Source organism: Biomphalaria glabrata, chromosome 12 (assembly GCF_947242115.1).
Source record: "Biomphalaria glabrata chromosome 12, xgBioGlab47.1, whole genome shotgun sequence".
NCBI classification, from domain to species: domain Eukaryota; kingdom Metazoa; phylum Mollusca; class Gastropoda; family Planorbidae; genus Biomphalaria; species Biomphalaria glabrata.
In genome coordinates, this window is record NC_074722.1 from 3,138,554 (window position 1) to 3,164,073 (window position 25,520).

General features: G+C 35.4%; 1 protein-coding gene across 1 annotated transcript; it reads left to right on the forward strand.

Annotated features, from left to right (window-relative positions):
• Positions 1-4,124: 4,124 nt before the first annotated feature.
• Positions 4,125-25,520, forward strand: LOC106078759 (mRNA export factor GLE1-like). The gene is made up of 14 exons (XM_056006428.1): positions 4,125-4,395; positions 5,711-5,940; positions 6,825-6,981; positions 12,015-12,163; positions 12,458-12,506; positions 14,512-14,579; positions 15,226-15,388; positions 17,764-17,872; positions 18,370-18,455; positions 18,759-18,795; positions 19,541-19,638; positions 21,020-21,232; positions 22,975-23,165; positions 23,563-25,520. Exons 1-14 carry the CDS (start codon positions 4,312-4,314, stop codon positions 24,008-24,010), a joined length of 2,082 nt encoding a protein of 693 aa, XP_055862403.1. The 5' UTR covers positions 4,125-4,311; the 3' UTR covers positions 24,011-25,520.

The following is a 25,520-nucleotide window of genomic DNA, read 5'->3' on the forward strand; positions in this document are numbered from 1 at the left end:
CAAGTTTATAATAATAATAATCTTTATTATCCGTAAGGAAATTTGTCTTACAATTTGTGCATTACACCAAACAAAAAACATTATAACTATAAGAAACCAAAGTGTACATTCACACCAGACTCACTCATAATTTACATGTGACAAAGTTTATACCAGATTGTTCTTATTTAATGATTTGATTGCCAGGGGAACAAAAGAGTGTTGTAGTAGTCGTAATCTTTGCTGCCCTTTTTTGCTGATATATCAGTATTTGCAGTAAAATTTAGTTTATTGTCTAGGATAGTACCAAGGTATTTAAAGGTTTGCACAATTTCAATAGTCTCTCCAGCTACAGAAACAATATCATTTTCCTTCTTGTCCCTGCGAAAATCGATTATCATTTCTTTGGTTTTTTTTTTACATTTAATAATAAAAAATTATTTTTACAGTATTCCTCAATGTGTTCTAGTTCTTTGAAATACTCATTTACGTCTGAGCTCTCTGAGAGCAGGGCAAGAAGAGCCGCATCATCAGCGAATTTTGTGAAGGAGCAACAAGAACTATCGGATTGAAAATCATTGGTGTATAAAATGAACCACAATGGCGATGTCACAGCCCCCTGGGGCGCCCCTGTGTTAACTATGCGTTCATTAGATATAACATTGTTTACCCTAACCCTCTGAGCTCTCTTGATCATGCGTCCAAAACTTAAGAAGCGCATGTCTGAATTTACGCAATGTATTAAACGTGGAAAAACGTCTGCACTAACGTCTGGTATTAATTTGTATTTCTACGTGTACGTAGGCTGGAGGAACTCCAGGATGGCTGCCTGGTCGTGCGGTTTGCGCGCTGGACTGTCGTTTGGATTTATCGACGGTCGATGGTTCAAACCCTGCCCGCTCCCATCCCCCGTCGTCCTGCGGGAGGTTTGGACTAGGAAGTAAACTATCTTCAACTCTGAAGGAACATCCGAAACATGTAAAACATTTTACAAACTCTAAATGTGTAGGCCTACAAACAGATTTGTTTGTTTTACATGTTTCGGATGTTCCTTCAAAGTTGAAGATAGTTTACTTCCTAGTCCAAACCTCCCGCAGGACGACGAGGGATGGGAGCGGGCAGGGTTTGAACCCTCGACCGTCGATTAATCCGAACGACAGTCCAGCGCGCAAACCGCACGACCAGGCAGCCATCCGTTACAGTAGGCCTACAGGCGCAACCTTAGTTTGAATTTAGATATCATGTGATATCACCAAAATAGTGAAGCGTCACACCTGAAAAGGAAACTACTTAACGTACGAAGTGCTGTTACTGTGTGCATACATTAACATATCATTATTTAAAAGAAGAGACTCTCTTGGATTACGCCTACTCGCTAACACGTCGTTTATGATTGTATCCAAATCGAACAGTCACCAACATTTGCCAGCCCCCCCCCCCCCTTTTAAAATATTGTTTTGGTGAAAAAGCAGAGGAATACATCGCCATATGTTTGTTACAAGAGGTTCCATATCCCAAACAGCTAAGGACCTGATCAAGTCTAAAACCGATCCTGTCTGCATCTTCGTGGATATGCCTGTTTTTTTTTTAATGTTTTTTTTTTTTTGTCGGCCAAACTGGCCAAAATCTCTGGGTTAAAATCGAGATGTGCTTGTTCTTTGGTAAATGCTATCATCAGAAAGTTGACCAACGTTTTTTTTTTTTTTTTGTTTGTTGTTATAACACGCTGGCCAGGAAACAAATCAGTAGGTCTAATTTGACTTCATTTTTTGGCAGAAGATTTCAGGAATGTTTGCTGCTTATCGTTCAACTTTCTTGCTCCTTTTTCTTTTGATTCATGTTTGGTCACAAGTGTATCAGGTCGTGTAATATGCGCCCTGGACTGTCGTCTCAATGGTCCTGGGCTCGAACCTTGACCGCCGACATCCCCCGAAGTCCTAAGGGAGGTTTGGGCAAGGAAGTGATAATCTTCAACTCTGAAGAAACTTCCAAAACATAGAAAACAAACGAAAACAAAATAATCGTGATTAGGGATTGATTTCGTAGCGGGCGAATCCTGCGATGAACCGAATTACCTAATAATGTAATGCACGTCTGACTGGACACGCCACCTATGTGTTAATTTCAAGAACGTGGAACTACTTCTGCACTACCCTATAACGTCTTGTATTGTTCAGGTCCTGGCGTCATAAATTCTTCCTAGTATCTCTTCTTATCTTATCTTTTATGATACAGACGTTACTTCATTGTTCTATATATTATGCAATCGTCTGGGCCTTAACTCTTTCTCTCCGTAATTATTTTTCCACGTTTTGAAGGAATTCTTTATTTTGCTCATTACTATTTCACTCCGCTGTTATGATTGGGCTTCATTAGCTTTGTTGATTGTTATCAGAAAATGTTGTGTTTGGTATAGGATTGAAGGGAAATGCACGCTCTTTTTATATAACACAAAGTCGAGTTTTAAAAAATTAAATATAAATTTAATTTAATGAGGTGAAATCAACGATCGTATCGTCGATTAGGAGAGAAAGAGTTAACACGAGTTCTACAAGATTAGGTACAAGAAATAAAAGCTTTATTCGTTGTGTTCATCATGCTATATCTTCTTTTTATATAACACAAAGTCAAGTTTTAACAGAATAAATATAAATTCAATTTAATGAGGTCAAATCAACGATCGTATCGTCGATTAGGAGAGAAAGAGTTAACACGAGTTCTACAAGATTAGGTACAATAAATAAAAGCAAAGACATCTACGTCAGGATCCGCTCAGACGGCAAAGTGCCCAATCTTCGGCGCCTACTGCCCCATACCAATACAAAGGAAATGGTCTCTATGGCAATGATTGCGCCCTACTATCTCACACTGAACAAAGAGATTCAGCTCGTAGTCAACGAATTCGCGCAGGAAAATATATATCAGCAGTCATGTTTCAGAAGTTATTCACTATTCATTTGAAGGAGGCCACTAAATGAGTGTTCGAAATATTTTTTTTTACATAAAATATTAAATATCACGCCATTATCCCATGTCATGAAGTCGAATGTCAAAATGCAGGGGCCTCTTTTAAGAGGTCAAGCCCCCCGGACCCCCCACCAAATGATTGCAAATCCTTAGCTACGCCACTGGTCCATTGCATTTTGGCACCAACTCTCAATTTTTGAAATTACAAATAGGCCCAAATAATTTTGATCCTATACCCTAACCTATATAAGGTAGCGTTTCCCAAACTGTGTTACAATGAGTATGATGAGTGAGTTTATGCCTAGAACCTAGATCTTATCTTCTAATCTTGTAAAATACAGGCATTACATAAAAAAAAAGACGATGCTTACGTCCTACGCGTGTTCCTAGGTCAATCTAGTCAAGCATGTTAACAGGGCCGGTCTTAGGCCACTGCAACCGCGCTTTCATAGGCCCCGCTAATTCTAGGTGTAATTATGAAATTGCAAAATATAGGCCTAAACGAAAAATTGCTGGAAATCTCAAGAATTTATTAAAATCTCCTGAAAACTTATAAAAAGCTATTGAAAAATATACAAAATTGGCAAATTTTCACCTTAATAGGAAGTTCCAATACTTTATATGCCATAGGTTGCAGGGTTCGTAAAGTAAAGTTAATTTGATCGCAATTTTGTACTTAGTAAAGAATAAATAAAATTCAAAGTCGAATTTTGTTTCTAATACAAAATCTTAATCTTCACTTAATATCCATATTCCCACCCAGACTAGGCCCCGCGCAATGAGTTTCGCATAGGCCTAGCTGCATGTTAACCTTAGACTATACTGCCAATTCATCGGTTTTCCTGGCTGGCTCGTCAGGCAACGCATTCAATGCTCTAATAGCACTATGGAAGAAGGAGCATTTATACAAATCTTTCCTAGCATATGGAACGAGAAATCTGCTGTTTTAATTATGATATCTGGTTCTGGTTGATTTGATTTAACTTTCTAACTCCTGTCACAGCATTTTCTTTATCTAGTTCTACGAAAATTATTCACTTTCATAGTGCGAAACAATTCTGCGTAGAGCTTTAGATTTCTAAATTTGTATCTATATTAGTTTCGTTTCTCGTCCATTTCTTAATGCCTATACTTACATTTAACAATTCTATTTTTAAACAAGGGGAAACTACTCTTTGATACTTATAGATAGGTGTAGCTCTAGTAAATAAAAAAAAGCCACAGAACTGTGATAGATTTAAATCTTGCTTGTTTATGTCAACTGTAGATCTAACTGTATGGAATCTAATTTGGTTTTAAATATTTCATTTTCACTTGTAAATTAGATCTAGACTTCTGGTATCTAGATCTATTTGTTACTTTAAGATGAAATCTATCACAGATAGTTTGAAAAGCTCTTTTAAGGGACGTTTGAAATATAATAAGAATGGAGACCTCAGTGAATTAATGGTTGGTAATTTCAAACCTAGTTAGATCTAGACCTAGTCACCTAGTTTAGTAGTTATCTAACATTCTAAGTCTATCTATAGATAGGTCTGCAAGCGAGACATGAGAGCCATAGGCCATAGTAGGCATCAACAAAAGTATCTGGGCGCATTCCATTGCCTTCCGAGACAAAAAGGAGCCATCTATAATATATATTTATATGATATGATATTATTATAATATGTAGTCTATATTACTATATAATATAAGTCTTATCTATGTATTATATGACTCCATCGTTTTTTCATTACTAAAATTTAAGTTAAAGTCTAAAAATCACATATTTTTTTTAGACACCCCCCCCCCACACACACACACAAACACACTTATTTAGAGTAATCTAGACTAGAGTTGTATACTACTATAAATAGTATAAATTATATAAATTCACTATCATTACAGAATCAATATCTAGAAATTTATTATTTAAAGGTCATATAGAATCTATATATTTGGCACAAGTCAACTTTTTTCATCATATTTCATGGCATGGACATATTTTAATAATATAAATTTAAAGATGAACTATGTTGATTATGTTCAGCACAGCAGATATAACAGAAGATCATATATTTAATCCATTATTTTATGATATGAATATATTACAACAAAAATGTACAGTATTTTCTAACTTCCAGGACTCAATATAATATTACATATTACTCCATTATTCAGTCATTAATCAAATCAAACTTTTGACTTCTCACAATAATGAGATATAAAAACTTCGACTGCCACTAAGTACTGTCCTGCAGGAGCTTTGGGCTAGGATATAATAATCTTTAATTTTGAAGGTACATCCAAAACATGTTAAACGGACAACAGCCTTCTTCTTTTGCTTCTTCTTCTTCTTCGTTCTCATTTTTATGTTGGAGCATTCAGATGACTAGACCAATATATGAGATAAACTGTGCAGTTGTTTCCAAATCAGGGAGCTCTCCATATAGATTTCTTTCTATTGGGGTTGCTTTGGGGCCAGTGTCTTGTACAGGCCTCTTGGTAAAGAGAGCAGTTTTGGAGGACATGGTCAGCATTCTCTGGTGTCACTCCACATGGGCAGATTTCACTGGTTCCAATTTGGAGCTTCCAGTAAATATGTTGTCTCATTCTGTTGTGAGACAACAGCCTATTCCAGTAAGTTTCAAGTCACCATCTTTACTATGTCCCAGATAACAAGTACATAACTACAGGACTCTCAAGGTTCCAGAGTTTGTGAAGAGATTCTAAAATAAGGCATGCATACTTAATATCTGATACATTTCTTTCATTTATTTTCTAGGTTCATCTGTCACCCCCACCCCTGTCTAGGTGTCATGAAGAAAGCCCTCTGTCCAAATCTCAAACAAGCTTCAATTCCTTTGACGAGGAGACAACCACATGTGACAGGAGTTTCTCCTCAGATTATGATAGCAACATTCACCTAGATAACAGCAGACAGCTATCGGATTATGCTTTTGATAATAAATCTCTCTCTTTGTCATGTGATGAAACAGAAAAAGCTGATCTAAGGTGTGATAACTCATGCTGGTTTAAAAGTTGTTTTTTTCTTCTATTTTTTTAAACTTTATTATAGCCTTTTTTAAAAAAGAAGTTGCTTGCGTTTCTGAGTGTGAATAAGTTTCAAGTTGTCTGTAGTTTGATGGCAAGACTGTTTATCAAATACATGAGTAGTACATGAAGAAGGTGATGGCTGGACTTGTGACTGGAACATTGTCGTGTAGGAGAACCTCAGCAGAAAATAAAATAAAAAAAAAGGAAACTTAAATAGACCCCCGTCAGAAAATGGCTTTGTCTACTTTGAATGGGACAAAATATGTAGGTTGCAACTGGGTTTGTGTGGTCTTTGAATCTTTGAAGAGAATGACTTCTAGTCAATTTGATTTATAGATAATGGCTGTTTAGTTAATTTTGAGAAAGAAACTCTTACACATTGAATTGATCAGGGACTTTCATGGGTAGGGAGCTTTTTGAAAGTTAAGTGTACATTTTGAGTGCATAATTTGTACAAATCAAGGTTTCTGAGACGATACGCTTAGGCTAATTCTTTTTGGTAAATTTAGCTAAAATTTGGAGGCACAGTAGCTGAGTGGTAAAGGGCTTGGCTTCCTAACCGGAGGGTGTTGGGTTTTAATCCTAGTGAAGACTGGGATTTTTAATGTTGGTTTCTTTAAGGCACCACTGAATCCACACAGCTCTAATGAGTACCTGACATTAGTTAGGGAAAAGTAAAGGCTACATGACACCCTTGTTAACTGTGGGCCGCAGAAACAGATGACCATTACATTATCTGCCCTATAGACCAAATTGTCTGAAGGGGGACTTAAGCTAAACATGTTATTACCCTTGTTAAAATATTATCATTCTTCAATTCATATTCCTTTTGTTATTTTCAGCAAAGAAGATCTGCGCCAGCTCAGTCTTGCGAAACATTTAAACACTTCCCAGAATGCATCCTCCATGAGCCCTGAGAATTTCTTCCTATCAACTAAGTGGAATGAAGCCAATGCTGCTGTGGATCAGTATCGGCAGTTAAAGGAAGAGGGAGTGCAGGTCATCACATACATCTTTTTTTTTTTTTTTTTTTTTTTTTTTTTTTGTGCGTGCATAAACCATTCAAATTTTTTTATTCTTAAAGACCAACTGAAGAGGTTTTGGGGTCAGACGCGGAAACCGGTGTTATACTTTTTTTTAGATTCATAATGCTTAAAAAAACATACATACGAAATTTTAGACATATATTCTTTGTAATTATTTAGATATAAGCAATTTAATGTGAGTTTTAGGGACTATTAAATTTCACAATCTCGAAGCCATTCGAGATCAGTATTTCCCAGACAACCAAGGTCGATGACGTAGTTTAAGGGAAATTAGGTCAAATTTTTCAGTTTATGGCTTAGCGTATTTCCCTATTCCTTTTTACAGGAATGCTAGTTTCTAAAAACAAAGGCGACTAAAACACGCCAATTTATAAAAAGTGGATGTTAGAGTTGGGGAAATTAGGTCAAATCACGCAATTTATGGCTTTGCATGTTAGATCTACTGTTTGTCGGCTTATTCTTGATCTAGTCAAGCGAACAGCGTTTCAGCCCACGCAGTACCGCGAGCCTCAGTTCACATGTTTCATTTTAGTCAAGTTACGCAATTTATGGCTTATGTTACTGCTTCAGGCTTATTCTAGTTCTAGATCTACTGCTTTTGATCAAGAGCAGAGTTCTTTTCTCAGATCATTAATGATGTACGAAGTAGACCTAAATTTAGATCTAAATCCAATTAGATGAAGTCTAGATCTAGTAATAGTAGTATTGGATATTTAGAGATAAGACCTATCTATTAGATTTTAGACTGATCCGATCGAGGTGCTGGGCCTAGATCTAGAAAAACAAAGTTTAAAATTATATACTCTATCTATACACTTAATAGTGATTATTAACCTATAGTCGTCACTAAATAGGCCCAATATGGGAAAAAAACAATTATTACAATGTGAATCTTGAGCTCATTTAATGTAGTTATTGTAGTATACGATTATATTTTGTTTGAATCTAGAGTAACAACCCCGTACAACACTAGGCAAATACCTTTAACTTAAACCTTAACTTAGACTTAAAAGCAGTCTGATTTAGATCTACTAGTAAAAAAAGTACTAGATCTAAATTTCTAAAAACTAATCTATAAGGCAAAAATTAGACCTAGATCTACCAATTCTATAATATTACTAATATACGAAATATGGATTTTATTACACTCTTATTTAAATATATTCGTACCGTATATTCGGGCCTATATACTTACATAGTTCTATAAATATATATCTAAAAATTGAAGAGTTTTCATTTATCTCACGCTTGACTCATTTGTTGATTGAAATAGAATCATTAGATAGTTAAGTTAGCAAGTTAATCTGTAACTGTAGGTAACAAAGTTTTAAATTGTGTTTAGACTATAAATGAAAGAGATTATCCTACTGGAGAAGGAGTTGTTGTTTTTTTCATTTCTCTGGGAAGTCAGGGAAGTGGAAAATAAATTACAGTATCAATATAATGTTAAGTAATGCATATAGGCTACTGTTGATGTAATTATGCAACTCATTTTATTAAATTTTAGTAACCCAATTATTGCCAGTTAATCACTGAATATATATTTTTTTTTATCGTTATTAAAAAATGCAGAGCTATTCATAATTTAAAGTGTTTAATAAATAAGGCTGGCAGTCGAGTCGAAAGATTAATGAGAAATGCAGTATTTTCCATGGCTACGCAGCCCCAGCTGCAAACTAGATATTTTGCCGTGTCCAGCGAAGACATAACCATATTCAGCTGGTGGTCAATTTAAATGTTCTTTACGACGTCTATGTCTTCCCTCATCAGTGGATTTTCTTTAGGCCTCTAATATGTATTCCACGTTGCAATTTCTAATAAATAGCATCATTCGAAGAATGAGATCCAACTTATTTTTAAAAAATGTAACCCCTTTACAGATCAAGTCATCATTGCAATGGACATTCAGATCTGCATTAACATAAAAATGATCAAAATTTGAATAGGTTTCGAAACGCAGAAAGTTGTGTGGTTTGCATTCCGAACTGTCTTCTCTGTGGTCTCAGGTTCAAACATTGACCACTGCCATTAATTAACATCCTGCTGGAGTTTTGGGCTATGACTTAATAATATTAAATCCTGATTCGAAACTTTGTCTAAACCTAGCAAGTGAAAAGGAACATACTAATTAAAATAATGTTGTGTGTATAATGAAGAACTCTATTAAAATGTGATTTTGTATTTACATTTATTGGTATTTATTATATAAAATAAAATTATAGAATGTTTCTGTGATTTGTATTTCCAAAATGATGAAAGATCCATCTAGTAAACTTGTCTGTATGCCACATGTCATATATGTTTTCTGTAAAATAGATTTTAAAAAATGTATTTATTAACATTTATACTTAATTATGTATACATATATAGAACTAGTGGTTATATATATATATATATTATATATGTTATACTGATTATCTGATCTAACATCAACATCTAACTCTTATTGTTCTTAATAATAATAAATTAGCCTACTCTACTCTAGGTCTAGGCAATCTAATATATATAAGACCAGGGCCGGTCTTAAGCCACTGCAACCTATGCGGTCGCAGTGGGCCCTGCACTTTCATAGGCTTCGTGCTAATTCTAGGTGTAATAGTTAAATTGCAATATATATATATATCGGTATATATAAAACCTGGAAATCTCATAAAAATCTCCTGAAAAATAGACAAAATTGTGGGTGTCATTCATTCCGGAAAACGCTAATCCTACGCACGATAAACGAAATAAGATATTGTCAGCTTTCATGTACTAAAATGTAATAATCAGGCAAATTTTCACTTTAATCACAAGTTTCCATACTTTATTTACTTTAATAGAGTGACTGGCATTTTAATATGCCATAGGTTGCAAAGTTCGTAAAGTAAAGTTAATTTGATCGTAATCTTGTACTTAGTAAAGATTTAATAAAATTCAAAGTCGAATTTTTTTAAAATACGAAATCTTAATTTTCACTTATTATCCTTATTCCCACCCAGACTAGGCCCCGCGCAATCAGTTTCACATAGGGCCCCGCAATCGTTAGGACCGGCCCTGTTTAAGTTTAAGACTTAAAGAAATGTCACATGTGTTTAGTAAAAATCTGTATTTTATATTATCAATATAAATGATGACTTATTATTTTTTTAGATCTAAAGTTTAGCCTTATTAATAAGTATAGTAAGGGCTAGTAAAGAGTATAAATATATTCTATATAGATCTAGATTTAGCTTAGGCTTTAGGTTTAGTCCTTGGCTATTATAATATTATATTTATATCTATGAATAATCTTTATGCTATTGCTAGGACACTACTCACTATGTCTTACTATTACAAACTATTACCAAAAAATGTTGGCGACTGGGCTTAGACTTAACATAGAGGCTAGTCTAGATTACTCTAGATCTACTTAAATTAGTTAAATCTACTAGTTTATAAACTATTACTAGTACTACTAGTAGTATTACTAAAATTAGTACAATAATACAAGTCAAGTATTTATAAACTCTAGATCTAGTGAAATCTAGTGAGTGACTAGTAAAAGTGTTAGAAGGCTAAGAAGGCCTAGCTAGAATTAGAGATATAGAAAATAATATAGATAGATCTAACCATTTAGTTAATAACTATTAGACTTAGTACAGTCTAAGTATAGTATACCTAGACCTAGATGATCTACTAGTACTTGATGATACTAGAGACTACTACTAGAGTAATCTATTATCTAGACTAATCTAGTGACTAGTCCTATTATAATCTATCTATAATTATATTAATTCAATAGTCTGCTCTAGAATATATTTTGAAAAAGTAGAAGAGTTCTCTTCAGGGCATTTTGGTGCATCCCATGATAAGTATCATTTAAAATTGTTGGACAGCTAGATTTAGATTTAAGTTTATCATCTGGATCGCTATCAATAATGTATCCAGCCATGTCTATTTTTATTTACATTTTCTCAGTCCATTACAATACGTCACTTCCGGTTTCGGCCATTGAAGCTGATTTTCAAATCTCGTTATTTTTTACACTTTCAAATTACTTTTTCTAATATAAATACGCTTTTCTAAAATCTCAAATTTTTAGAAACTAACTTTGATGCTATCTACTATCTAAACCAATCGCTATCTCAATTTCGAAAAAAACCTCTTCAGTTGGTCTTTAAGTGAATGTTGATGTATATTAATTAACCCAATAATGCCTATTTCTGGTTTTAAAAAGACAAGTCTAGTCCAAAGCAAAATATGTCTTATTAAAATAGATACTTTCAATCCTTTTAGAACAAAGAAAAAAGGCTTCATAAAAACTAAATTTTCTGGGTTAGCCTCATACACTTTAGCCCATTCATTAGAAAAAAAATTGTCTGCTAAAAAAAAAAAGAGAGCTATACACAGCTGGTTTTCACTAAATAAATGGTTTCATTTACATATCTACATATCTAACAACAGCTATACAGATTGCAAGCTTCAAGTTCAAATACTTTTGATGGTGTCTTAAAGAGCTACTCACTTAGTAAAGAAAATCAAACCTTTTGTATTATGTGGGAAGCGTGGTCGAGAGGCTAAGTGCGCTTGAATTTGGCTTGGCTTGGCTACCTAGAAGGGGGCTCAAGGTTTGACACCCGACTCGGGCAGAGTTGTGTTTACTGAGCGCCTAAAGGCAGCACGGAAAACCAACTCCTAGATACCCCTTCCCCCCACTGGTCCACAAATGAGATTGGACCAAAGCGCTCTGAGCATGCTATAAGCATGAAAGTAGCGCTATATAAAAGCTATAAATATATAATATATATATATATATTCTACAAAAGCCTAATTTGGTTGATCATTTTTTGTTAACTAAAGTGGATGCTTTTTAGAGTTTTTCTTTCCTAAGTCCAGATAATGTAAACTTGTGATCACAGCTGATTTGCATATACTTCTTTTAATATTTGTATTTAAATTAATTATTAGGTATTATAAGACAGTATAAGATTTTGTTTTAAAGAAGATTTTATTTGATATTTTTAGCTAAAACTGTCGCAGAGAAAGATATTCATGAATAAACATGAAGATTTCATAAAGGCAGAGTTACAGAAACAAGAAACAGAGCTCTCAAAGAGAAACAAAGATCTGCAAAGTAAAAGGCATCAAAACCTCGCACGGAAAGTACAAGAATTGTAAGTTCTAATGACGAATAAGAAATAAATTTGTGACGATTTGTCCCATCTTGTTCCTCTTTTTATATTTCTTTCATATTTCTTTTATATTTCTTTTATATTTCTTTTGTATATTATCAATTTTTAAAATTGGCGTATGTGCTAGCAAATCAGTTTACAGGAATGCACAGATCTTTTTTGTTTCTTAAAATCATTACCTTCCAAAGTGTCTCCAAAGAGCACCCATTGAACATAGTGCTTGACTTCTAATCCTACATCAAAATAAAGCGAATCATTCTTTGTTTCTATTTTTAGGCAAGAGGAAGGACGTCAGCAGTTTCAGAAGTGCAAAGAACATCAAGAAGTACATTTTCATTTTTCTATCTTGTAATCAATGCTGATTGGTAGACTTAGTTGATAGAGAGCGTGGGGTGGGGAGGCAATGGCTGAGTGATGAAGTGTCTGGCTTTCGAACCGGAAGTCTTGGATTCGAATCCTGGCGAAGACTAGGATGTTTAATTATGAGCACTTCTTGAGTCCACTCAGCTCTAATGGGTACCTGACATTAGTTGGGGAAAAGTAAAGGGGTTGGTCATTGTGCTGGCCACATGACACCCTCGTTAACTGTAGGCCACAGAAACAGATGATCTTTACATCATCTGCCCTATAGACCAGAGGGTCTGAAAGGGGAACTTTACTTTTTTTTTTGTGAGGTGGGGGGTTTACTAAAATGTTGGTAAATAGGTTAAATGTCAAGTGGCAGTGGTTCAGTTAGGTTTAAGACAGAGTTAAGATTAGATTTAGCCATAAGATTTTTGTTCTGGTGACAGTTTCTCATTTATGTTAGAGTTTTGCTAATGTGGGAGTATAATGACAGCTGATTGCCTGCACTCAAGTCTGGATTTAATGTCCAGACTAAAACTAAGAACAGTCGTGATTCCTAAAGCTGATATGGGTATCTAGCTTTGGTTTGTTGAGAATGACAGCTTACAAGATGTGTCAGCATAGATCAGATGTGTTTCTACTTGTTCCTCACGTGTTCTCCCAGCTAAATTGGGATTCTGATTTTAGCTGGTTAAAGTCAAGGTTTTGGATTAATGCGTTTATGACTGCAGAGCACTGACTTAAACCTTTTGGTGATAGAACGAGGTTAATCTTTGTCTCATAAGAGAATGGTGACTGAGTGGTTTCTTAATTGAGGGGTCCTGGGTTCAAATCTCTGTGAAAACTGGGGTTTAAAATTTCAGGATTCTTAGGATGCCCCCAAGTCCAACCGACTCTAATGGGTACCTGACATTTTTTGGTGATAGTAAATGTGGTTGCTCATTATGCTGGTCTTGTGACACCCTTGATAACTGTCGGCCATAGAAACAGATGACCTTTACATCATCTGCAAGGTCTGAAAGGGTTACTTTATTTACTTAACTTTGTTTTACTTTGTCTCAACTCTTTTGAACTTCACATTTTCTAAGATTAACTATTGATTTTTGTTGAAAACCTTATTTCTACTTCACAGACAAATGTTTTCAGTTCAAACTCTATTTCAAAAAAGAAAAAAAGTTGTTTTATTCTCCTATGAACATCATCATCATCTGTCCCTTAACTTTTGGCGTAGGGGGCGCTGTGACAGTTCGCGCAACCAAGTCCTTTCATTTTTCCCAGTCAGCAGCTGTTCTAAGTAGGATATCAAGAGAGGGGCCGGTCCATTCTTTTACATTGTCCAGCCAGCTTTTCTTCTCAACTGTACCTTGAAGGTTGACTTTAGACAGTGACTCATGAGTCAATATGACCAAAACAGCTTAGCTTTTATCTCTTCACAGTATTGAGGAGTTCCTCCTTTTTGCCAGCCAGAGTGTCGACTTGTAACAGTACATACTCATTTGTCTTTCTTTTCTGATATCTGATACCCATCAGCTTTTATGTAGCATTTACTCTCAAAGGCGTTGATTCTTGTTTCAGCCTCAGCTTTCAGTGTCCAAAGTTCAAAGCCATATAGAAGTACAGAGACCACTGGTGAAGAATTTAGCTTTAATTTTACTTGTAAAAGTAAGTAGTAAAGTTCCCCTTTCAGACCTTGTGGTCTATAGGGCAGATGATGTAAAGGTCATCAGTTTCTGTGGCCTACGGTTAACAAGGGTGTCGTGTGGCCAGCACAACGACCAACCGCCTTTACTTTTCCCCAACTAATGTCAGGTACCCATTAGAGCTGGGTGGACTAAGAGGCGCCCGAAGATCCCGAAATAAAAAATCCCAGTCTTCACCGGGATTTGAACCCCTGTTTGGAAGCCAAGCACTTTACCGCTCAGCCACCGCGCCTCCAATTTTACTTGACTATGACTATAATTATATGAATTCATCTTTTGTTGCAGAAGTTTAAAAACAAACTAAAAGAGATTGCAAAAGGAAAAGAAGAACTTGCGATTGAAGAACAAAAGAGGTGAAGTACACTTACGAAGTTTTCAATAAATGTTCTGATCAATATAAAGTCAATAGTATCACATAAAAAAAAAATTTAAATGGCGAAAAGGATATTTTAGAAAAATTTTTTTTTTTCAATTATTGAATATGTTACAAAAATGTATTTGAGAATTTCGGATATTAATTGTAAGTTGATCAAATTTATGCTATTGGGGGTAAATGACTTTAAAAAAAAAAGCTATTGTTTCTAAATGTTTCATATTTAGGCTATTGATTGTAAGTATCTCACATTTAGGCTATTAATTGTCAATTAAACAAATTTAGGCTAATGATTGTAAAGGAATCAAATTTAGTCTATTGATTGCAAATGAACCAAATGTAGTCTATTGATTGCAAATGAACAAAATGTGGACTTTTGATTGTAAATCTCTCAAATTTAGGCTATTGATAGTAAATGACTTGAGCTATTGATTGTAAATTGGTCCAATGAGGGCAAGTGATTGTAAATTGGTCCAATGTGGGCAAGTGATTGTAAATGGGTCCAATGTGGGCAAGTGATTGTAAATTGGTCCAATGTGGGCAAGTGATTGTAAATTGGTCCTGTGTGGGCAAGTGATTGTAAAACTTGATCAATTGTAAAACTTGATCAAATGCTTTCTTCCCAGACAGCAACACCTACAACTCAACAGCATTTTAAAAACTTTAGACAGTGACAGGAAAACATTTGTGGCTCTGCGAGACAATTATGGCCATAAAGACTTACTCCCCGATGCAGTCAATAAAGATAAGGACTTACTGGATAGACTCTGCTCAGATGTGGTTGAAAAGGTGCAGTGGAAATATTAAGCTCAAGTTTTAATAATATGTATATTTTTATAACCTCTTTTGAATAGCACATTTTTCTTTCTATAGTATGCTCAATATACTGAGAGAATGATAACCAATGAATATTCACACTAGATTAGAGTAACACCTTTGTAAAATTATTAAATTTAGAAACCCTTCAGGATAGAAGACTTACAAGTAAAGTACCAATCATACATAAACACTAAACCATAATCTTCAAATACAAAACCAAAACCTAATAAAATACTCAGAAAGACACAAAGGTAAAGGCATATTCCTTGTTCCATAAGCTAGAACAAATTTGTACAAATGCTCGTTCTTCCCTAGTGCTATTAGAGCATGGAATGGGTTGCCTGATACAGCCAGAAAAAAACAATGAATTGCAGAATTTAAGTCATTGATTAACATGCATGACTATATTGATCTAGGAACACACATAGGACGTAATCATCCTCTTTTTTTAAGTAATGTCTGTATTTTATAAGATAAGATTAGAAGATAAGATCAAGTCTATTGGGGAAGAAATTTTCTGTGCTGTCTTTAGGTGCTCAGCTTGAGTCAAGATTTATGTCCACACATCCCAAGATTCATTGCTTCTTCTTCTTCTTCTTCATTGTTCTCATTGTTATGTTGGAGTGTTCATATGACTAGACCAATACATGAGATGAACTGTGCAGTGGTTTCCAAATCAGGGAGCTCTCCATATAGTTTTCTTTCTATTGGGGTGATTTGGGGCCAATGTCTTATATGGGCCTCTTGGTAGAGAGAGCAGTTTTGGAGGACGTGGTCGGCATTTTCTGGTGATACTCCACATGGGCAGATTTCACTGGTTCCAATTTTGAGCTTCCGGAACATGTGTTGTCGCATTCTGTTGTGTCCGGTCTTGAGTCGAAAGATTAGACGTTGGTCTTGTCGGGATAGCTTATAGTAAGCGTCATCTTTCTTGTGATTTGGATGAGAGCTCGTCCATTTCTCATTTATTTTATCTACAATTAATTTCTTCATTTCTTCTGGATAGAGTGCAGAGTTTATTCATTGCTTATTCTTAGACATATTTTCTCTGATGGACTGGTACCATGACCTTTAACATTTGTGCGTTTATGAACTAGGACTCTGAGTTCAGTGTAGAATCTACCAGGAAAACGTGAACGGATCTTTATTTTTTGTGGAACATGATAATAAGCCAACATCTTTGTTTTATAAATATATATATCTTATAAAGTAAATATGGCAGCATCCTTGGTTTCAACCACGAATGAAAAATTGATTAACTATGCCTAGAGATTAGAGGATCGATGGAAATATTTACCAAAAAGAGGCAAGAAAATAGGTCGGTGGTAAATGTACAAACACTGTTGTTAACATTTTAAGTAGAAAAATGAAGCTATTTTCTGCCGCGTAAAAAAAAAAAAAATCAAATATCACACAAGTTAATGTCGTACTAAATCCTGGGGTTTCTAATAAAATAGTTTCAGAACAATTTTTTGGTCATGCGGCCCACGAGACAAGTGTTGCAAATTAAAATGGCCCTCAGGTCAAATTAGGCTGGGTATCACTGGTATATGATATTTCGTTAAATATTTATATCCACAATGTGATACACTTGAGGTGTCAGAAAGAAATCATCTTTGTAACTACTTGATCTTGAAGGCTTAGAAAAAAACAAAAATTGAATAGTAGAAATATATTGACAACTTGTATTGATTATTGAGGCTAAAAATTAATAAAATTTGAATAGACCACAAAATAGTAGTGAAAATTAATGCTCGAGCAATACAACTGACACTCTCATTTTATCTGTCCCTTGATTTTACGTCCTAGGGGTGCTGTGACAGTTTGCATAACCAAAACTAAAGGATTAAATATGTGAGTTATATTTCAGAACAGTTAGGGTTTGGTTAGCAAAGGTGGACAAGGTATTCACCTTCACCTATCCCTTAATCTGTTGAGCCATTGGGGCACCACACAAGGCATTGTCATGAGGGCTGAGAGTATGATTAGTTGCAAGTCAGGAAAATAACCTCATAGCCTCTTACCAAAGAACAAATCTAAAAGCAAGAACTAGTTTCCATATTTAGAGCTGAGTCTTGCCTAAATTTGACATCAAGTTAAAAGTTTGGGCTGTTACAAACAAGTGCAGAATAGTCATACATGGTCCTCATCATAGTTTAAAAAAAAGGGAAATAATTGGAGATTTAGATTTACCATGCGATAGACAGAGACCTTCACTCCACCTGGCTAGTGCCATTATATTTTGTGCTCTTAAGTTAAAATTAAATCAGAATTGAAAAAAAAAAAGTGTGTAAGTGTGTTTAAGCTGGTGTGGCTGTGACTAACTAATAATTGTCAATGTTTAGATGCGTACTGTTCAGTCAGCACATTCTGTTCCCACTGAGGATATTGACAAGTTACAAGATCACATCACGAAGAGTCAAACCATCCTTCAGCAACTCAAGAAGCTTATTGGTAGGTTTACTATAAACCTAAACTTTGTGTAAATTTTTTATATGAATTAGAACATACAGGTTTACCACACATTATGACTTAGTTTTAAGTTTACTTTGGGTAAAAATATTAACATTTTGTCGAACATCTCCCTTTCTTAAGTTTTCTTTTTTCTAACAGTTAAAGCTCCCCTTTTCAGACCTTAAAGGGCAGATGATCTAAAGGTCATGTGTTTCTATGGCCCATGAGGGTGTCATGTGGCCAGCACATATGACCAATTGCTTTTCCCCCAACTAATGCCAGGTACCCAATAAAGCTGGGTGGACTCAGGGACCCTCAAGTATTCTGAAATTAAAATCCCAGTCTTCACCCGGGACCACTGGTTTGGAAGCCAAGCGCTTTACCACTCAGCCACCATGCCTTTTTAACAGTATCTACCTCTTAATACCCATTGATTGTAAACCGGTTATAAAACGTATATCTTCCCAATTGTCAACTTGATTTTAATATATTCACAGATGCGACTGATGCCAAGGTGAAAGCAGAAGAAGAAAAGAAAAAAGAGGAACAGAAAAAAGCTGCGGCCTTAAAAAAACAAGAGGAGGTAATTTATTTCTGTGTATCCCTGAGAACCCCTAACTCATTTCTTACCCACCATAGGCAGGAATCATAAGCATTAGAACTATTTGACTTTAGTTTGTGAATTAGTTACATCAAAAAAAAAAATCAACACTAAATTTACTTATAAAATTAGTTCCATCTTCTCTCTTCCTAATAGCTGAAGAATAAATTTTTCAAATATCTTACTTTTGTTTATTTCTTGGTTTGTTTCCTTTATTTCTATTTCACATCCTATTTTTTAAACTTACACAAAGCCAATTTTTAAAAATAAATATTTTTCTCACAGGACAAGAAACAGAAAGAGGCTGCATCAGACTTTAAAGGTGAGAGATGGAGATTGAAAAAGAAACTATAAGTGGGTGAAAATAATGAGGTGAGGCTGCCTGGTCGTGCGGTTTGCGCGCTGGACTGTCGTTCGGATTTGTCGAGGGTTCAAACCCTGCCCGCTCCCATCCCCCGTCGTCCTGCGGGAGGTTTGGACTAGGAAGTAAACTATCTTCAACTCTGAAGGAACATCCGAAACATGTAAAACATTTTACAAACAAACAAAAAAACATTTTACATTAAATAAAGAGTTGTTTTTTTTGTTTTGGCTTTGGAGGATCTAAGTCTAAATGTGGCTCAGCAAAAGTGGCTAAGACAGAAATAAAGAAATCTTACGCCAAACTGGACTTGACCACTTAATAAGGTTGTGAGCCAGCATCACATGAGGTTTACGGGAGATGTCCTCCAACAGATTGAATTTCGCATGCCAAGAGTTGCAATGACATGGAGGCCAATATGAGGAAAGTTCAATCAGGGACATCCATATATAACTTGGCGCAACACTTTTATGGAGGACCTCAGAGCAGAGGACACCAGGCGGGGAGATGCTGTATACATTGCCATTGACAGATCTTTATGGAGACACTCTGCCCTATGCAGCGAGTGGCGCGGGAGGGTCTAAGTTTAAATTTTGTTTTACCTACCGTAAAAATATCACATCCACAATTTATTAATGATATTAACTTATATTGCCTATTTCTGATAATTATTGACTATTTATTAGTGATATTTTCTATTCTCTAGTGCAAGCCTTTAAATACACACTTGAAGAGAAAAGTGTTAAAGCTAAAAAATTGTCTGAGGTTGAAGCCAGCATTAAACCATTCATAGACAACCCACAGGTAAGCAGGAAACACATTGTTTTCATGAGTTGACCTAATTGGAAAGTTGATTTAATTGTAGTTAAACAAAAAGATAATTTTCCTCTGAAGCAATGGAACAAGTAAACTAATTTGTACTGTTTTCATTTGGCCATTTAATGACTAATGCACCTTTAAATTGTCATCTAATATCTGGCATTCATTAAAGGGGAGTTCTCTTACCTAAATGAAAATCCCAGTCTTTGAGTAGTTTTCAACTTATTTAGGACTTGTTAGTGTATAGGACAGTTTGGACAGGTAAACTGTTTACACGCACAAGGTGTGTTATTTAGTAGTATGTCAGTTGTTCTTGCCTCAGTTTCTCTGCTTATGTTTGTTTTTAAAAGTTTTGGAAGTTCCTTCGGAAAGGTAGATTAATATGCCGCATGTGGTGTCCTTCGCCTTCTGCAAGGCGGCAAGGGATGACGGTGGGTGGGGTTCAACCTGGGGACCATTTAGATGACAGTTTGAAGCGCATCTCACGCGACCACGGAGCCACCCCCCTGAAACACTCAGGTGTGACTATGTAAATGTGAACAAAATTTATGGAGAAATCTGCTTCTGCAATCAATCTCACTACAAGGAGACAAAGGCGGAGTCCTATGTTTTCCGTTTGGTTCTTTGGGCTTGGAACTGTTATGTTGATGAAACAACTATAGAAGTGTAAGGTGTATGTAGATACCTTCATTGCTGACAACATAAAGTGTTGATGCCAAATGTGAAGAAGCCAATAAGTAGCCAAGCAAATGGTAAAGTTGATTGGCAGAAAGAAATTGTGTTTATATTTTTAAAAAACTTAGAATCTAATCTTGTGTCTTGGAGTGACTTTGAGTATAGTCATTTCAGCAATAATGTTACTTTTGTTAACCATGAATATTTACTTTTGATGAAGTCTTTTTTTTTTTTCATTCTTTTTTTTTTTTTTTTCAATTTTCAAAATGCACTAAGCCCTGGCATGGTGGCTGAGCGGTAAAGTGCTTAGCTTCTGAACCAGGTGTCTTGGGTTCAATTCCTGGCCAAGATTGAGATTTTTTTATTTCGGGATCTTTGGGTACCTCCAAATCCACCCAGCTGAAATGGGTACCTGGCATTATTTGAGAAAAGTAAATGCGGTTCTGCTGGCCACATGACACCCTCGTTAACCTTAGGCCACAGAAACAGATGACTTTTACATCATCTGCCCTATAGACCACTAGGTCTGAAAGGGAACTTTTTTTTTTTCTGACCTTAAAATTGTGTTACTGTATGATGGTATTCATAAAATTGTTTTGTCATAGTATCTGTCTTTGTGCTATTTCTGTAGCATAGTTTTATAAACATTCTTCTGCCTTTAAAAATTGAAGCTCCTACTTCCTGTTCACAGATGAAACAGTACAGATTTGACTTACAGCGAGCGGTGAACACAACCATCAATGCAATCTCTGGGATCAGTGGGGCACACCTGATGGACAAGCTTAAGAAGCTTCACATGTTGCTAAGTGGGCAAAACCTGGAAGTTTCTGGAAAGTACATCTCTATCAAAAATGCCCCAGAGGCTTTGTTGTTCTGTCAAAACCTTGTGGCCAAGATGCTGGTGGTGAGACAGTTTTTCTTGGTTTATTTCAACAACCATTTTCTTAAATAGTAAAGTAAAGTTCCCCTTTCAGACCTTATGATGTATAGTGCAGATGATGTAAAGGTCATCTGTTTCCCGTGGTTAAGGAGGGTGTCAAGTGACCAGCACAATGACCAATCGCCTTTACATTTCCCCAACTAATATCAAGTACCCATTAGAACTGGGTGTACTCAGAAATTTATTTCAACCTGTATTTATTATTATATTTTAGGTAGAAAATCTTTTTTTCACTATAAGTTTAAAAAAATAGTTGGTACTAGTACCAATTAAAGCTATGGAAACTTGACTCAATTTCTATTAATAATACATCCGATGGCTTTAATTAGACCATTACATTTTTCCCTGGGATAGAAAATAAGAACAACTCTTTGTGAAATGTCCTCTGAGACAGGTACTATACTGTAAAACGTAATCTTGCTCTTGAGGTACACTACTGTAAAACTTAATCCTGCTCTTGAGGTACACTACTGTAAAACATAATCCTGCTCTTGAGGTACACTACTGTAAAACATAATCCTGCTCTTGAGGTACACTACTGTAAAATGTAATCCTGCTCTTGAGGTACACTACTGTAAAACGTAATCTTGCTCTTGTGTTTTGTAAGTTGTTTCAGTCTGACAACACAAAGATTAGCAACTGGAATCTTTTGTAAAACTGTGTTCCAGAGTTTAGAGTAGGACTAGTAAGTCATTTGTTTCCTGGTGGAAATGTCTTTATATGCAGAAAAAGGATTTAATTCATATTTATTGCCTTTAATAGGACTAGTGTACTGGTGTCTAGCTAGTTTTAGAACTGCTGTACTGCCACAATGAGTGCACTTTTGTTTATTCAGAGTTAGAAGTTGTGCACTGTTGTTTAGTCAGAGCTAGAAGTAGTGCACTGTTGTTTAGTCAGAGCTAGAAGTAGTGCACTGTTGTTTAGTCAGAGCTAGAAGTAGTGCACTGTTATTTAGTCAGAGTTAGAAGTAGTGCACTGTTGTTTAGTCAGAGTTAGAAGTAGTGCACTGTTATTTAGTCAGAGTTAGAAGTAGTGCACTGTTGTTTAGTCAGAGTTAGAAGTAGTGCACTGTTGTTTAGTCAGAGCTAGAAGTAGTGCACTGTTGTTTAGTCAGAGTTAGAAGTAGTGCACTGTTGTTCAGTTAGAGCTAGAAGTAGTGCACTGTTATTTAGTCAGAGTTAGAAGTAGTGCACTGTTGTTTAGTCAGAGTTAGAAGTAGTGCACTGTTGTTTAGTCAGAGCTAGAAGTAGTGCACTGTTGTTTAGTCAGAGTTAGAAGTAGTGCACTGTTGTTCAGTTAGAGCTAGAAGTAGTGCACTGTTGTTTAGTCAGAGCTAGAAGTAGTGTACTCTTGTCTATCTAGTTTTAGAACTGTTGTACTGTTATTAATTAGAGCTACAACTAGTGTATTGCTAGTGTTAGAATTGGTCACAGTTGGTGTACTGTTGTTTCACTAGTGCTAGAATTTGTGTACTGTTGTTTAGTTAGAGCTAGAAGTAGTGTACTCTTTAGTTTGAGCTAGAACTAGTGTACTGTTGTTTAGTTAGTGCTAGTACTAGTGTACTGTTTTAAGTTAGGGCTAGAATTAGTGTACTGTTGTTTAGTTAGTGCTAGAACTAGTGTACTGTTTTAAGTTAGGGCTAGAATTAGTGTATTGTTGTTTAGAATTTTAAACAAAAATGAAATACTTCTTTTCTGCTTCTGTAGAAAAAAGGTGAGGAACAGGTGACTTCCAAACATGAATCAGCATTTGCCATAGCAGCGGTGGTGGTTGGATTGTGGGTGAACTTCCCCATCATCGGTGAATTGTTCCTAGCTCACCTCTATGTGCTGTGTCCATATGTTCTTCCTTACTACGCTACACGCCAGGATGGCCAGTCAAACACTGATTATTTCAAGTAAGTTTTTAGAGAGACCACTTGCATCTAGAAAACATTAAAATTTATTTAGGTCATTTAATCTTTTTAATGTCTGTTACAATATCAGAGCATCTTGATCCTACATAGTTTTTGTTAATGGCAAATTTTGTCGGCGCTATTTTGTCCGGGGACCTCTTGTTTCAGATCTGCTGGGTATAAAATCAATTGATCCTCATTTCAGATCTGCTGGGTATAAAATCAATTCAACCTCTTGTTTCAGATCTGCTGGGTATAAAATCAATTCAACCTCTTGTTTCAGATCTGCTGGGTATAAAATCAATTCAACCTCTTGTTTCAGATCTGCTGGGTATAAAATCAATTCAACCTCTTGTTTCAGATCTGCTGGGTATAAAATCAATTCAACCTCTTGTTTCAGATCTGCTGGGTATAAAATCAATGAGGATGGCAGTGTAGAAGAGCAAGACAAGTTCCTAAGACGTATGTCTGGTTTAATGAGGCTCTACACAGCCTGCATGATTGTCAACCCGCCCAACTTGGCTGGCAACAAACACCCTCATGGAGTCGAGCATGCCTGGATGTGGCTGGCTCGCACCATGAACCTTGAGCCACACCCAGACATTACAGCAGCAGCCATTTACGACATGCTAGCAGTCACTGGACACTACTTGTTCAAGCAGTATAAAGTTCAGTTCATCAAACTCTTGTATGTCCTTTGTAAAAGTTATTTCCCTTCTTTGAAAAATATATCAGTCACCAGTGCTACAGTTGGAAGGCTGGAAGTCTTTCTTGAGAAATCCCTACAAACAGCATCTATACCTGTGCCTGAAGGAATGTTAGCACATGATTTTTGGTCCACGTCGTAATCTCGGTGCATGTTGTTGTGTATACATTTACATTTACCAGTAACAGTAATTGCATCTATTTCTCTATTTCAACATTGATCTACATATTGACATGTTGCTCTCCCAAATTTTATCACCTTGACCTTATGTGACTGTTTATATAAGAGCTATTTTTAATTCAGCAATAGTTACAAGTGCTGAAAGTTGTCGAATCTCGAGATTTTAAAGTGAGAGGAAATTTGATATGTATCATGTTTAAAAATAATTTGGTAATTATAGAAATAGAATGTGTTATTTTTTAGGTTTTCTAATGTTCTAGAATTGTAAGATCATACAATTCATAGTATTTCAGTTAATAAAAGATGAAATGTTTTCACTGTATGTGTCAATATAACCTGCATAGATATAACATTGTCATAATTTTATTTTGGTATGGTATGCACTCTGGACTGTTGCCTTGGTGGTCCCAGGTCATTTTATTTTTGTTAAGGACATTAAATTGAAGACATCATTTGTGGGTGGTTGTCTGGTCATATGGTATGCACTCTGGACTGTTGCCTGGATGGCCCCAGGTTCAAACCATGCCCACATCCACTTTCCTTGATAGTTACGCTGGTGGTTTTGGCCTGGCTTCAATTCAGAAAGAACAGCTGAGACTTTAAAAACGAAACAAACATACTCCTTTTCCAATTAAAATGATTTTAAAAATCTGTTTCAGAATAGGTTTTAACTAAATATTTTAATCTGTATGTACTGTGAACAGGTAGCCTTCATTTACGTGGATAGCAGACTGCAGCAGCTCTAAAATTAAAAAAAAAATATTTAAAAAAAAAGTAGTGCTTTCTTTTAAAGTTTGTTGTAAATTTCCACCACACAAGATTCACAATGACAATACTCATGTTTTTTTTTGTTTTTTTTTATTCTTCTAATCTAGCCACAAAAATTTGAATGGACCTCATTCACCAACGTAAACAAACAGCATTTAGTCACGTGATCTTATTGATAAAACAACGAAAAAACTGTCACGTGACAACCATCATGAATTAAACATGAGATCGTAAATTATATAGAAGAGATAGAGAACCACGAGGCTAAATGTTGTTTGTTTACGATTGGTGAATGAGGTCCATTGTTTGCAAATGTTAATGTTTCTGACAGGTTTGGTTCATGTGTAATAGAAATTGAGATTTCAACCAGATGTACACTGATATCTTTTTTAATATGCTAATAAATATTTTTAATGTGGAATGGCTATTTTACTTTTAATGGAGAATTGTTTTTGTTTTTAAAGAACACATTGGCCACTTGATGTTGTTTTTTTTTTTTAATTCAATTCTCTCCTTTCAATATGAGCACAAGTGTTTATTTGAAGCCTTTAGTGTAGCCAGAGCTATCTCGATGAGGTCACTTTAACTGTATGTGCAATATAAATCTGTGAATTCAAGAAACACAAATTGTATAGGCTAGTATTGTATTGTAATGGGCACATGTTCACTATTGAATCATGATTGAATTAAAAACAAAATTGACA